General features: G+C 46.3%; 1 protein-coding gene across 1 annotated transcript in view; it reads right to left on the reverse strand.

Annotated features, from left to right (window-relative positions):
- The window catches only part of HS2ST1 (heparan sulfate 2-O-sulfotransferase 1), a 161,641-nt gene that overhangs the window by 31,086 nt on the left and 115,224 nt on the right, over window positions 1-15,331 (reverse strand). The window contains exons 2-3 of the mRNA XM_056523212.1: window positions 14,925-15,163; window positions 97-182 (exon numbers count right to left, since the gene is read on the reverse strand). Of these exons, the coding sequence (XP_056379187.1) occupies window positions 97-182; window positions 14,925-15,163 (325 nt within the window). The remainder of the gene's footprint in view (window positions 1-96; window positions 183-14,924; window positions 15,164-15,331) is intronic.

Here is a 15,331-nt window from a genome sequence, read left to right on the forward strand (position 1 = left end):
GCTTACGACTGCACTATTGTAATTCTCAGATGTGGTAGAAACCTACCGTGCTGGGATAAGAAAAGAAGAAAAAGGAAAAATGATGAAAAAACCTACTTTGTAAAGTCCAAATAGGAGATGTGTCCGTGGTAGAAGCCGGGCTTCATCTCCCTCCATGAACTGACGTTCTTGACAAATCGCATCTGGGAAAAGAAAAAGAGAATATAAATAAATACGAGAATAATCGGAACAACAACGCCGGATACAAGTCGTGTACAAGGGCGAACACCACCACAGTGTCCTATAGGAGGCGCTATATACAGGACGATTCCTGTACACTGGGAAGAAAGTTTATAGATCAAGACAAAAACTAAAAGGGAATAATAACTATTATAATAACTAATAATAATCACTCAAGAAAAAGGTGAAATGTGCGACCGGCGTCTCCCCTGCACCTACGGAGCCAAGAACTGGGCTGTAAACCATTACCAAACCGCGAGGACGGAGACATCACCTCTGACCCGGGGATCGGGCATAATAATAAGACTATTGTACAAGGAAATGAAGAAATGTTACATCAGCCACTAGATAGATAGATATGAGATAGATAGATAGATGAGATCGATAGATATGAGATAGATAGATAGATATGAGATAGATAGATAGATATGAGATAGATAGATAGATATGAGATAGATAGATAGATATGAGATAGATAGATAGATATGAGATAGATATGAGATAGATAGATAGATATGAGATAGATAGATAGATAGATATGAGATAGATAGATAGATAGATATGAGATGGATAGATAGATATGAGATAGATAGATAGATAGATATGAGATAGATAGATAGATATGAGATAGATAGATAGATAGATAGATATGAGATAGATAGATAGATATGAGATAGATAGATAGATATGAGATAGATAGATATGAGATAGATAGATAGATAGATATGAGATAGATAGATAGATAGATATGAGATGGATAGATAGATATGAGATGGATAGATAGATATGAGATAGATAGATATGAGATAGATAGAAGAGATCGATAGATAGATAGATATGAGATAGATAGATGAGATAGATATGATAGATAGATATGAGATAGATATGAGATAGATAGATATGAGATAGATATGAGATAGATAGATATGAGATGGATAGATAGATATGAGATAGATAGATATGAGATAGATAGAAGAGATCGATAGATAGATAGATAGATATGAGATAGATAGATAGATATGAGATAGATAGATATGAGATAGATAGATAGATATGAAATAGATAGATCGATATGAGATAGATAGATAGATATGAGATAGATAGATATGAGATAGATAGATATGAGATAGATAGATAGATATGAGATAGATAGATAGATATGAGATAGATATGAAATAGATAGATAGATATGAGATAGATAGATAGATAGATATGAGATAGATAGACAAAGAATAAGTCAGCCAGCACTTTAGTTGATACCAAACTATTATATGGACCTGGCCTACAGGTGCACGCTACTAGGCTAGATATACAGCAACAGAAGAATACAGCAGCACACTGCCAGCACAAGGATATAGGTGAAACATGAATATGCAGATAAAACATGGAGATCTATACAGCTATGGTGTAATAGATGCAAATGTGAAACTATGAAATAGTGAGGCACTTAGCTCGCAAATTTGTCTCCGCCGGCGGTCAAATAGCTTGGACCGTCCCACCGCGATAAGGTGGCCTCATCAGGTGTGTATATAAGGTGTCTTGGATGTTCCAGATCCTGCCATGCTTACTGAACTGTTCACACAGAGGCATATTCACAGTGTAGGGTCCGTCCCAATGAGGCCACCTTATCGCGGTGGGACGGTCCAAGCTATTTGACCGCCGGCGGAGACAAATTTGCGAGCTAAGTGCCTCACTATTTCATAGTTTCACATTTGCATCTATTACACCATAGCTGTATAGTCTCCATGTTTTATCTGCATGTTCATGTTTCACCTATATCCTTGTGCTGGCAGTGTGCTGCTGCATTCTTCTGTTGCTAGATAGATAGATATGAGATAGATAGATATGAGATAGATAGATAGATAGATATGAGATAGATAGATAGATATGAGATAGATAGATATGAGATAGATAGATATGAGATAGATAGATATGAGATAGATAGATAGATATGAGATAGATAGATAGATATGAGATAGATAGATAGATATGAGATAGATAGATAGATAGATATGAGATAGATAGATAGATATGAGATAGATAGCTTGAAAATGGCGACGAGAGGTCACAGAAACGTCGCTTCTTTGTACACTGGGATAAACCTCCACCTATTTTCGCACTACTACTTCATGTGCTGCTGGTTTCTTGTTTGATATATAGATATGAGATTGATATATAATATAGATAGATATGAGAGAGATAATATAGATGGATAGATATGGGATATATACAGTGGGGCAAAAAAAGTATTTAGTCAGCCCCCAATTGTGCAAATTCTCCCCCTTATAAAGAATGGGAGACGGTCATTTTCATCATAAGTTATAACCTCAACTATGAGACAGAATGAGAAAAAATATCCATAAAATCACATTGTCTGATTTGTAAATAATTTATTTGCAAATTATGGTGGAAAATAAGTATTTGGTCACCTACACACAAGTAAGATTTTTGGCTCTCACAGACCTGTAACTTCTTCTTTAAGAGTCTCCTCTGTCCTCCACTTGTTACCTGTATTAATGGCTCCTGTTTGAACTTGTTATCAGTATAAAAGACACCTGTCCACAACCTCAAACAGTCACACTCCAAACTCCACTATGGCCAAGACCAAAGAGCTGTCGAAGGACACCAGAAACAAAATTGTAGACCTGCACCAGGCTGGGAAGACTGAATCTGCAATAGGCAAGGAGCTTGGTGTGAAGAAATCAACTGTGGGAGCAATTATTAGAAAATGGAAGACATACAAGACCACTGATAATCTCCCTCGATCTGGGGCTCCACACAAGATCTCACCCCGTGGTGTAAAAATGATCGTAAGAACGATGAGCAAAAATCCCAGAACCACATGGGGGGCCTAGTGAATGACCTGCAGAGAGCTGGGACCAAAGTAACAAAGGCTACCATCAGTAACACACTACGCCGCCAGGGACTCAAACCATGAAGTGCCAGACGTGTCCCTTTGCTTAAGCCAGTACATGTCCGGACCAGTCTGAAGTTTGCCAAAGAGCATTTGGATGATTCAGAAGAGTATTGGGAGAATGTCATATGGTCAGATGAAACCAAAGTAGAACTCTTTGGTAAAAACTCAACTTGTGGTGTTTGGAGGCGAAAGAATGCCGAGTTGCATCCAAAGAACCATACCTACTGTGAAGTATGGGGAAGGAAACATCATGCTTTGGGGCTGTTTTTCTGCTGAGGGACCAGGATGACTGATCTGTGTAAAGGACAGAATGAATGGGGCCATGTATCCTGTGATTTTGAGTGAAAACCTCCTTCCATCAGCAAGGGCATTGAAGATGAAATGTGGCTGGGTCTTTCAGCATGACAATGATCCCAAACACACCGCCCTGGCAATGAAGGAGTGGCTTCGTAAGAAGCATTTCAAGGTCCTGGAGTGGCAAAGCCAGTCTCAAGATCTCAGCCCCATAGAAAACCTTTGGAGGGAGTTGAAAGTCTGTGTTGCCCAGCGACAGCCCCAAAAACATCACTGCTCCTGAGGAGATCTGCATGGAAGAATGGGCCGAAATACCAGAAACAGTGTGTGAAAACCTTGGGAAGACTTACAGGAAACGTTTGACCTCTTGCGTCCGTGCCATTCATATTCTTTCCTGCATTGCGAACTTGCACAATTGGTGGCTGACTACATACTTTTTTGCCCCACTGTAGATAGATAGAAGTGTAAGATAGGCATGCTGGAAGTTGTAGTTTTACAACAGCTGACACTACACTGGGAAACTGATCTATAAGTAGAAGAATGCAGCAACGTCTCTGGGACTCAGGAAATGTCACTTCCTTTGGATGAAACGTTCGATTTCTGTTTGATAAAAAGTTATCGCTGAACCAAGAATCAATGTTTAGATGTTGGTGTAGGAAGCCGATCTGTTCTATAGATAGATATAAATATAAAATATATATTCCATTAAACTAAAGACGGGAAAAACCTGATTATTTACTGACAATATCCAGCTGTAAGGATGTCCAGTATAAAAGGAGAAGTGGAGGAGGGGGCCCAACTGTGACTGCTGGGGAGGAGGGGGCCCAACTGTGACTGCTGGGGAGGAGGGGGCCCAACTGTGACTGCTGGGGAGGAGGGGGCCCAACTGTGACTGCTGGGGAGGAGGGGGCCCAACTGTAACTGCTGCGGAGGAGGGGGCCCAACTGTGACTGCTGCGGAGGAGGGGGCCCAACTGTGACTGCTGCGGAGGAGGGGGCCCAACTGTGACTGCTGCGGAGGAGGGGGCCCAACTGTGACTGCTGCGGAGGAGGGGGCCCAACTGTGACTGCTGGGGAGGAGGGGACCCAACTGTGACTGCTGGGAAGGAGGGGGCCCAACTGTGACTGCTGCGGAGGAGGGGGCCCAACTGTGACTGCTGCGGAGGAGGGGGCCCAACTGTGACTGCTGCGGAGGAGGGGGCCCAACTGTGACTGCTGGGGAGGAGGGGGCCCAACTGTGACTGCTGGGGAGGAGGGGGCCCAACTGTGACTGCTGGGGAGGAGGGGGCCCAACTGTGACTGCTGGGGAGGAGGGGGCCCAACTGTGACTGCTGGGGAGGAGGGGGCCCAACTGTGACTGCTGGGGAGGAGGGGGCCCAACTGTGACTGCTGGGGAGGAGGGGGCCCAACTGTGACTACTGGGGAGGAGGGGGCCCAACTGTGACTACTGGGGAGGAGGAGGCCCGGCTGTGACTGCTGGGGAGGAGGGGGCCCAACTGTGACTGCTGGGGAGGAGGGGGCCCGGCTGTGACTGCTGGGGAGGAGGGGGCCTGGCTGTGACTACTGGGGAGGATGGGGCCCGGCTGTGACTGCTGGGGAGGAGGGGGCCCAACTGTGACAACTGGGGAGGAGGGGGCCCAACTGTGACTGCTGGGGAGGAGGGGGCCTGGCTGTGACTGCTGGGGAGGAGGGGGCACAACTGTGACTGCTGGGGAGGAGGGGGCACAACTATGACTGCTGGGGAGGAGGGGGCCTGGCTGTGACTGCTGGGGAGGAGGGGGCCCAGCTGTGACTGCTGGGGAGGAGGGGCCCAACTGTGATTACTGGGGAGGAGGGGCCCTGGCTGTGACTGCTGGGGAGAAGAGTAGGCCTGGCTGTGACTGCTGGGGAGGAGGGGCCCAACTGTGATTACTGGGGAGGAGGGGGCCTGGCTGTGACTGCTGGGGAGGAGGGAGCCTGGCTGTGACTGCTGGGGAGGAGGGGGCCTGGCTGTGACTGCTGGGGAGGAGGGGGCCTGGCTGTGACTGCTGGGGAGAAGAGGGGGCCTGGCTGTGACTGCTGGGGAGGAGGGGCCCTGGCTGTGACTGCTGGGGAGAAGAGGGGGCCTGGCTGTGACTGCTGGGGAGGAGGGGCCCAACTGTGATTACTGGGGAGGAGGGGGCCTGGCTGTGACTGCTGGGGAGGAGGGAGCCTGGCTGTGACTGCTGGGGAGGAGGGGGCCTGGCTGTGACTGCTGGGGAGGAGGGGGCCTGGCTGTGACTGCTGGGGAGAAGAGGGGGCCTGGCTGTGACTGCTGGGGAGAAGAGGGGGCCTGGCTGTGACTGCTGGGGAGGAGGGAGCCTGGCTGTGACTGCTGGGGAGGAGGGGGCCTGGCTGTGACTGCTGGGGAGGAGGGGGCCTGGCTGTGACTGCTGGGGAGGAGGGGGCCTGGCTGTGACTGCTGGGGAGGAGGGGGCCTGGCTGTGACTGCTGGGGAGGAGGGGGCCTGGCTGTGACTGCTGGGGAGGAGGGGGCCTGGCTGTGACTGCTGGGGAGGAGGGGGCCCAGCTGTGGGTAGTAGGGGAGTTGTGCTCATCACCTACTGACTTCTATAAGAGAGTATAATGGGCATGCTCTGTGACCTGTACATCCTCTACACTAAAATGTAAGCAAGTCGTAGGAAAAGACGACCAGACAAGAGCTCGGCCCTTTACATAAAATCCAGTTTAATTGGCTTTTATAAGGCCAATAGATGTCCTAGAGGTGCATAGGAGCCCCAGAGGTGATAGTATTTGCCATAATTACCGATAGCCATGACTATGTATCCTATAAATGCTTAAAGGGGTATTCCAGGAAAAAACTTTTTTTATATATATATAACAACTGGCTCCAGAAAGTTAAACAGATTTGTAAATTACTTCTATTAAAAAATCTTAATCCTTCCAGTAGTTATGAGCTTCTGAAGTTAAGGTTGTTCTTTTCTGTCTAAGTGCTCTCTGATGACACGTGTCTCGGGAAACGCCCAGTTTAGAAGCAAATTCTAAGAACAATTTGACTGTGCAGCTATGAATTTAACCATTTCCTCATACATACATCCAATGCCAGGTGAAGAAATTGTAGGCCCCTGGGCTCATACTAGGGATCGACCGATACCGATAATCTGTGGACTTTAAGGCCGATAGCCGATAATTTATACTGATATTCCGGTATAAATTATGGGCTATTTCAGCACCCCGATTGCGGGGCCAGAGACCGCCGCCGCCGCCCACTTCTCTCCCCCTGCCGGTCCTTAGTCCAACCACCGCCGCTGCCCCATTGCCTCCCCCATCCCCGGTTTTATAATTACCTGTTCCCGGGGCCCGGGGTCCGCGCTACTTCTGGCTCCGGTGGCGTCCTGAGCTGTCACTGTGCGCACTGATGTGACGTCGCGTTGAGGACGTCACTCGTCATTGCGCAGCGCACAGCGTAACGCAGGACGCTGCAGGAGCCAGAAGTAGCGCGGACCCTGGGCACAGGTAATTATAAAACCAGGGATGGGGGAGGCAATGCGGCAGCGGCGGTCTCTGGCCGGGGTGGTGCGGTGGGGGGGGCGGGTCATTATGGGATTATTGGCTAGGTAATTGCCGATACCAATAATAACGTCCAAAATCGTGAATATCGGCCGATAATCGGTCAATCCCTAGCTCATACCCCAACAAGTTTTTAGGAGACTCTCTCAGGGCTGGGCAGGAGCTACATGTACGCCATTCTCCCCTACAGGTTGACCACAGGGGGCGCTTTAGTCCAGCTAATTGAAGATGAACAAATCCTTCCACTCCTATGAAGAGGAAAAAGCCCCCATATAACGGTATATTTCAGTAGGAGTTAGATGAGCAATTACTTTCATATTGTAAAGCTTTGCTGGATTAGACCGCATATTAAAATCTGCAGCAGAACAGGGGCCCCCGTGGAGCAAAAGGAACATGGAAAACATTTTTTCCTGTACATTGTGCCCACATAATACGGCGGTATCGGCTCCCCGGAGGATTTGTCATATGAAATGATGAGGTACAAGGCGCAGCGTGAACGCTATAGGAAAATAAACTTCTAACAATATTCCGTACCGCAAGAAAAATATAAAAAAAGACACAATGCATAATGACAGAAATAAATGGGAATCAAAAGAAACGACTCTGCCGTCTGCCGAGCGAGAGAATATTCTAGCGCAAAAATAATTGTAACACAGACAGCCGGAAAAATATAGCATTAAATAAAGTATGTGGAGAGAACAAAGGGGAAGCGGGCGAAGGCTGAAATAATACAGCGCGCCAAACCTAACGTATGTCTTCTCATAAGGAAAGCGTCGGGAAATACATCAGAATAAAGACACAATGTTCAGCCAGAACATTAAAACCACTGACGGATCAGGCCGGGGCGATTAGGAGGAAAATAAATAATTAAAGCGAACCGGTCATATCACCGAAAAAAATAATGCTTCTATATGTTATTCACTGGGTCACGCAGATGCCTTACATGTCTTTTTTATGTGTCTATCTTCTGTATTTGGCTCAAAAATCCCTCTGTTCTGCCGCTTGCTCTTTCTGACATCCACTGCACAGGAAGGGCAATAGTTCTATACCTCTCCTCCGGCTCTATCTGTATACTGCTGCTGCTCTCTCTATAGGATCAGGATATATAGTAATTATACAACTCCTCTTCAGCTCTCTCTCTATGGGATTAGGATATATAGTAGTTCTATACCTCTCCTCCAGCTCTATTTGTATACTGCTGCTGATATGACTATGACATCAGGAGATATATATATATATATATAGTAGTTATACACCTCCCCTAAGGCTCTGTTCACAGGTATTTTCTGCTGCATTTTTTTCCGTTTTTGCTGTCATTTTCCCAAAATTGTGCTATTTTCCTGAAAAATCATATACAAATGACAGCAACGCAGGCCATTCTTTTACAACGATTTTGCTTAAAGGGGTTCTCCACCATAAGGTGATTTTAGTACATACCTGGCAGGCAGTAATGAACATGCTTAGGAAGGATCTGCACTTGTCTTGGGGATAAATGGCTATGTTGTGAGATTACCTTAATACTATGGCAGCTTTTTGTGAACTGGTTTTTCCTGTTTGAGTTTTCTTCTTTGCCTACAAATCCCATAATTCCATTTTCCTCCCTCCCACACATCAGCCACCCCACCCATTGAAACATAAATGAGCTGTATCCATTCAAAAGACCAGTGTTTTCTGACCAGGGTGCCTCCAGCTGTAGCAAAAATACAATTAGTTGTAGCGGTCGTTCCACCCATTGAAGCAGACAGGCTCCCTGTCATCAGCTCACTAGTGATGTAATGTCTTGGCCGCATTGCAAACTGGGAAAAATCTAAGGCAACAGTCATTTTGTATGCTGTTAAAAATAAATATTGAGGTGAAAATCACAGAAGAATTGTGAGAAAACCGTCACACACAGGTACAGACACTATATTAAGAACTGCACTAACTTTACAGCCCCTGTAGCATAGTCAAAAAAAATAAAAAAATCTGGAATACCCCTTTAATTTCAGCAAAAACAGCTAATATACACTAAAATTGAAACTTGTGGACACAACCTGAAGACTTTAAATCTCCATAAAACACTACAATTGTGATAATAAGTCCAATCACTTTTGCCTTATGGCAATTGTATTATGTCCAGTGAGTTCCGTACACTAGTCTTTTTTTTTTTGATGACTCGTGCACAGAACTCACTGGCTGTTGTACAGTAGCCTCGGCCCTGCGTGAGCTGTGTCGCTCCGCAACAATATTTACAGAATGGGTGGGGGATCAACCATCAGAATAAAATTTTTGGCACTTTCAGCACAGTAAGAACCTCGGCGGTCAGGGCGCCATTAATATCCCTGCCCCCCCCCCCCCCCCCAAAAAAAAATAAAAAAAATATGGATATTAAATAACTGCTAAGAATTCATCTCCTCTTAAATCACCATGGGAAAAAAATAGAAAGGGAATAACATTTTTTTTTATAAAAAATCTACTAGTGCCAAAAGTGACGCTGCCTCGCTGTTAACCCCGCAGCACCTGACACAATGATTTATTACAATTGTATTCGCCATATAAACCGCTGACAGATTGATTCACTCTTAAATAATAACATTGCATATTTTGGCATATCAATTGTGCAGATATTCTCAGAAATCGGCAGCCATGAGGAAAGGTGCTGAGAATCAGACGCCCTCCTTTCCCATGCACCGTAATTAACAATTTATATCCTGCCGCTGCCGGAATCGGAACAAAAAAGGTGTTAATGAACCAGCACCCCCAAAGGCTTTATCTCTATGAGGAACGTGTGAGATGTAGACTGGGGGGGGGGGGGGGGGTAGAAGTGCTGTTCAGGTGATGTATTTTACCTCAAGATTTAGAAGCCTGATTACGGCGATACAGAATTACACATAATGGCGCAGAACGACACGCCGCGCTTCGCTCTGTACCTGCTGCTGATTGCTCCGCCAGCTCCAGGAGAGGTTTGATAACAATCTGATTGGATGATGTATTCGGGTTTATGAAATCATAAGGAGTCGGGAGGCTCTCGGGCAATGACCATTTATCTTTGCAGTCAGCTTGGTTATGATTGGGGGGGGGGGGGGGGTAGAGAGGGAAGAAGAACCCTTGGAGTGGTCCTGTCTGCAGGAAAGCATGAATATAAATAAGCACGTGGTTTCGTAGGGATTTTCATCACGATTTCAGACATATCTTTTTTTTCTGTATAGTCCCTTCCAGTGCCAAAATATAAGCCTTTTTTTTTATATGCAAATGAGGCTCAAGTGTCCAAAGGGCGTTTCCCAGCACAGCAAAAGCTCAGATAAGTCCAGCTCATTTCTTCTTACAGCCCACTTGCTTTCTTCTACCCTGTTTCACTGACAACCACTAGATAATGATGTCATGGGCTGGACTTACATGGGCTGGGAAACGCCCCCTGGGCACTTAAGCCTCATCTGCATATAAACAAAAAGGTCTTTATCTTGGCTCTGAAAGGACTATGGAAATAAAAAAAAAAGGTATTTCTGGAATTCTGATGACTAGTCCTATCTAACCATGTGCTTGTTTACACCTTTGTTCTCCTGATGACAGGTCCACTTTAAAGGGGTACTCCGCTGCTCAGCGTTTGGAACACACTGTTCCAAACGATTGAGCCGGGAGCTCGTGACGTCATAGCCCCGCTCCTCATGACGTCACACCCCCGCCCCCTCAATGCAAGTCTATGGGAGGGGCCGTTACGCCCCCTCCCATAGACTTGCATTGAGGGGGTGTGGTGTGACGTCATGTGGCAGTGGGGCTATGACGTCACGAGCTCCCGGCGCCGATTCCGGCGTTCGGAACAGTTTGTTCTAAACGCTGAGCAGCGGAGTACCCCTTTAAGGAAATAATAGAATGGGAAAAATCTAAAGAATCACTTGGAGACCATGTGTGTCCTCCAGCATTCAGCACAGTAGATGGTAGGGTAGATAGTCTGAGCATGTGTGTCCTCCAGCATTCAGCACAGTAGGTGGATGGGTAGATAGACTGAGCATGTGTGTCCTCCAGCATTCAGTACAGTAGGTGGATGGGTAGATAGTCTGAGCATGTGTGTCCTCCAGCATTCAGCAACGTAGGTGGATGGGTAGATAGACTGAGCATGTGTGTCCTCCAGCATTCAGCACAGTAGGTGGATGGGTAGATAGTCTGAGCATGTGTGTCCTCCAGCATTCAGCACAGTAGGTGGAAGGGTAGATAGACTGAGCATGTGTGTCCTCCAGCATTCATCACAGTAGGTGGATGGGTAGATAGACTGAGCATGTGTGTCCTCCAGCATTCATCACAGTAGGTGGATGGGTAGATCGTCTGAGCATGTGTGTCCTCCAGCATTCAGCACAGTAGGTGGATGGGTAGATAGACTGAGCATGTGTGTCCTCCAGCATTCATCACAGTAGGTGGATGGGTAGATAGTCTGAGCATGTGTGTCCTCCAGCATTCAGCACAGTAGGTGGAAGGGTAGATAGTCTGAGCATGTGTGTCCTCCAGCATTCAGCACAGTAGGTGGATGGGTAGATAGTCTGAGCATGTGTGTCCTCCAGCATTCAGCACAGTCCCCCCCTAATAAGTTGATGGCTGGAGTACACACATACTCACTTATTGTTCCAATCCACCTTTTGAGCTAAGTACAGGATGACACACAAGATCAGTCTCTACCCATCCACCGACTGAGCTAAATGTTAAGAGACACACATGCTCAATCACTCTCCCTGCGCCAATATTAAAGAGGTACTCCGCCCCTAGACATCTTATCCCCTATCTAAAGGATAGGGGATAAGATGTCTGATTGTGGGGATCCAGCCACTGGGGACCCCTGCGATCTCCCTGCTGCACTCGGCGTTCGTTTAGAGCAGACAGGTGCAGCGCCGGAGGTTCATGACGTCACGGCCACGCCCCCTCAATGCAAGTCTATGGGAGGGGGCGTGACAGCCGTCACTCCCCCTCCCATAGACTTGCATTGAGGGGGCGTGCCCATGATTTAATGAGCGGGGCGTGACCGTGACATCACGGGCTTCCACCCCGCATCGCCAGTCATCTGGCATCGAGCAAAGTTCGCTCTGTGCACCAGATGTCTGGGATGCCGCAACCGAGATCACGGGGGTCCCCAGCGGTCAGACATCTTATCCCCTATCCTTTGGATAGGGGATAAGATGTCTAGGGGCGAAATTCCCCATTTAAGCTGAGTGCTGGAGGACTCCATCGCTCTCTATCTCTCTCTCTACTGCCACATATCTGCATAGCGATCCTCTGTTCACTGCAGGGCAGCCAGCAGAAATGGCTTTCTGTCTAACTGGTCAGGGAAGTAGTACAGTAACATGGTAGTATAGCTGAGCAGATCAATTCTACAGAAAAAAAAAGTTAGAAGGGACTACAATGTCAGCTGCCAGAAGGGTAAGGAGAGAGATTCTGGCCAGAGGGGGAAGGAGAGAGATTCTAGCCAGAGGGGGAAGGAGAGAGATTCTGGCCAGAGGGGGAAGGAGAGAGATTCTGGCCAGAGGGGGAAGGAGAGAGATTCTGGCCAGAGGGGGAAGGAAAGAGATTCTGGCCAGAGGGGGAAGGAGAGAGAGATTCTCGCCAGAGTCTACCCCCTGCAGCACAAAGGAGTAGAAGCACCAAAGTATGTTTTTTTTTTTTACCAAAAAATAATGCAAATTTATAAAAAAAAATAAAAAAAAAATAAAAAAAAGCATTTCTGGACTTTTGGAATAAACATGATGAATCCTACAAGGATAACGACTTCCTCCAGTAACTACATTATGGTTCCCCTGACCTCAGCACACAGCGCCATTCCTACAGGTTGCTTTTATTTCATAAACTGCACTAAAAATGACAAAGCAGTAAGTGGTTGCTCTGGCAATCCCTCCACCTAACAGCTATATATAGAGCCGTGTTCATACATGTCCCCCACAGTGCAGAATGGAAAACAAACTGCAGAACAGCTCCGCGCGCAGCCAGGAAAGTCATGAAGCCGTTCCCAGCCGCAGCGATCGCTATAATCGGCTTTATGAGAATGACTTCCGAGCCTCGTGTCTTCTCATCACACGTAATGTTAGAGTTTAGTTCTTTCTAAGATTCCGACAGCGACAAATCTCTCAAAAAAGCGTGAAAACCGTTACGTCAGCCGGGCAGAGAACAAACCTTACCTGGTCCTGCAGGGACATGACGGGGTTATTTTAGGTCGGGTTTATGCAAAGCACGTGATATTTGTTCTTCGCGCACAGGTCGTTGGCGATGTTGGTGAAGGACGTGCTGGCGGTCTTAGGGACCCAATCGATGGCCAAGCATACTAATTTTTTTGGTAGACGAGGCAGTGTTTCCCAACCAGGGTGCCTCCAGCTGTTGCAAAACTACAACTCCCAGCATGAAAACACTAGAATGAGGGGTATAAACTGCTGCCAGACATCTCTGGCCATAGCTGCATTCTGACAGCTATGCGTATAACCGGCTGCGCCGAATCTCTCCTAAAAGCGTGCAAACCGTTACGCCTGCCGAGCAGAGAACGAACCTTAAAGGGGTACTCCACTGGAAAACATTTTTTTTTTTAATCAACTGGTGCCAGAAAGTTAAACAGATTTGTAAATGACTTCTATTAAAAAATCTTAATCCTTCCAGTACTTATCAGCTGCTGTTATGATCCACAGGAAGTTCTTTTCTTTTTGAATTTCCTCAGTGCTCTCTGCTGACACCTCTGTACATTTTAGGAACTGTCCAGAGCAGGTGCAAAATCCCATAGAAAACCTCTCCTGCTCTGGACAGTTCCTGACATGGACAGAGGTGTCAGCAGAGAGCACTGTGGTCAGACAGAAAGAAAATTCTAAAAGAAAAGAACATACAGCAGCTGATAAGTACTGGAAGGATTAAGATTTTTTAATAGAAGTCATTTACAAATCTGTTTACCTTTCTGGCACCAGTTGATTTAAAAAAAAAAAAAAAAAAAAAGTGTTTAGGGTCTCAATAAATATATTGCATACTAATTTTTTTCGGTAGGTGAGGTAGCGTTTCCCAACCAGGATGCCTCCAGCTGTTGCAAAACTACAACTCCCAGCATGGAAACACAGGATTGAGGGGTATAAACTGCTGGCAGACATCTCTGGCCATAGCTTCATTCCGACAGCTATGCGTATAACCGGCTGCGCCGAATCTCTCCTAAAAGCGTGCAAACCGTTACGCCTGCCGGGCAGAGAACAAACCTTAAAGGGGTACTCCACTGGAAAACATATTTTTTTTTTTTTTTTAAATCAACTGGTGCCAGAAAGTTAAACAGATTTGTAAATTATGTCCATGAAAAGAAAAAAGATAGACCTGGCACTGTGATTTGTAAATTACGTCTATTCAAAAATCTTAATCCTTCCAGTACTTATCAGCTGCTGTTATGAACCACAGGAAGTTCTTTTCCTTTTGAATTTCCTCAGTGCTCTCTGCTGACACCTCTGTACATTTTAGGAACTGACCAGAGCAGGAGCAAATTCCCATAGAAAACCTCTCCTGCTCTGGACAGTTCCTGACACGGACAGAGGTGTCAGCAGAGAGCACTGTGGTCAGACAGAAAGAAAATTCTAAAAGAAAAGAACATACAGCAGCTGATAAGTACTGGAAGGATTAAGATTTTTTAATAGAAGTCCTTTACAAATCTGTTTACCTTTCTGGCACCAGTTCATTTAAGGTGTCTTTGGTAGGTGAGGCAGCGTTTCCCAACCAGGGTGCCTCCAGCTGTTGCAAAGCTACAACTCCCAGCATGCCCGGACAGCCGAAGGCTGTCCGGGCATGCTGGGAGTTGTAGTTTTGCAACAGCTGGAGGCACCCTGGTTGGGAAACCCTGGGATGAGGGGTATAAACTGCTGCCAGACATCTCTGACCATAGCTTTATTCCGACAGCTATACGTATAACCGGCTGCGACAAATCTCTCAAAAAAGCGTGCAAACCGTTACGTCTGCCGGGCAGAGAACAAACCTTACCTGGTCCTGCAGGGACATGACGGGGTTATTTTTGGTGGTGTTGATGTGAAGCACGTGATATTTGTTCTTGGCGCACAGGTCGTAGGCGATGTTGGTGAAGGACGTGCTGGCGGTCTTAGGGACCCTATTATAAATGATCAGAATGTCCTCGTCTTCATCCAGCGGGACGTCCTGTCGGAATCCATCCATGGAATGGCGCTGTTCTATTTCCCTTACTTCATGACGTGCGATTGCCCGCTCTAAAATACAAAATGATACAAAATGATACAAAATGATACGTCATCAGTAAGTGACTACATAGGCGCACAGAAAAAACGTCTGCTCTGCGAGGGTTAAATGGGTACTGCGGTGGAAATTTTTTATTATTATTATTTTTTTTTTATCAACTGGTGCCAGAAAGTTAAAAC

This window comes from Hyla sarda, chromosome 6 (assembly GCF_029499605.1).
Source record: "Hyla sarda isolate aHylSar1 chromosome 6, aHylSar1.hap1, whole genome shotgun sequence".
NCBI classification, from domain to species: Eukaryota; Metazoa; Chordata; class Amphibia; order Anura; family Hylidae; genus Hyla; species Hyla sarda.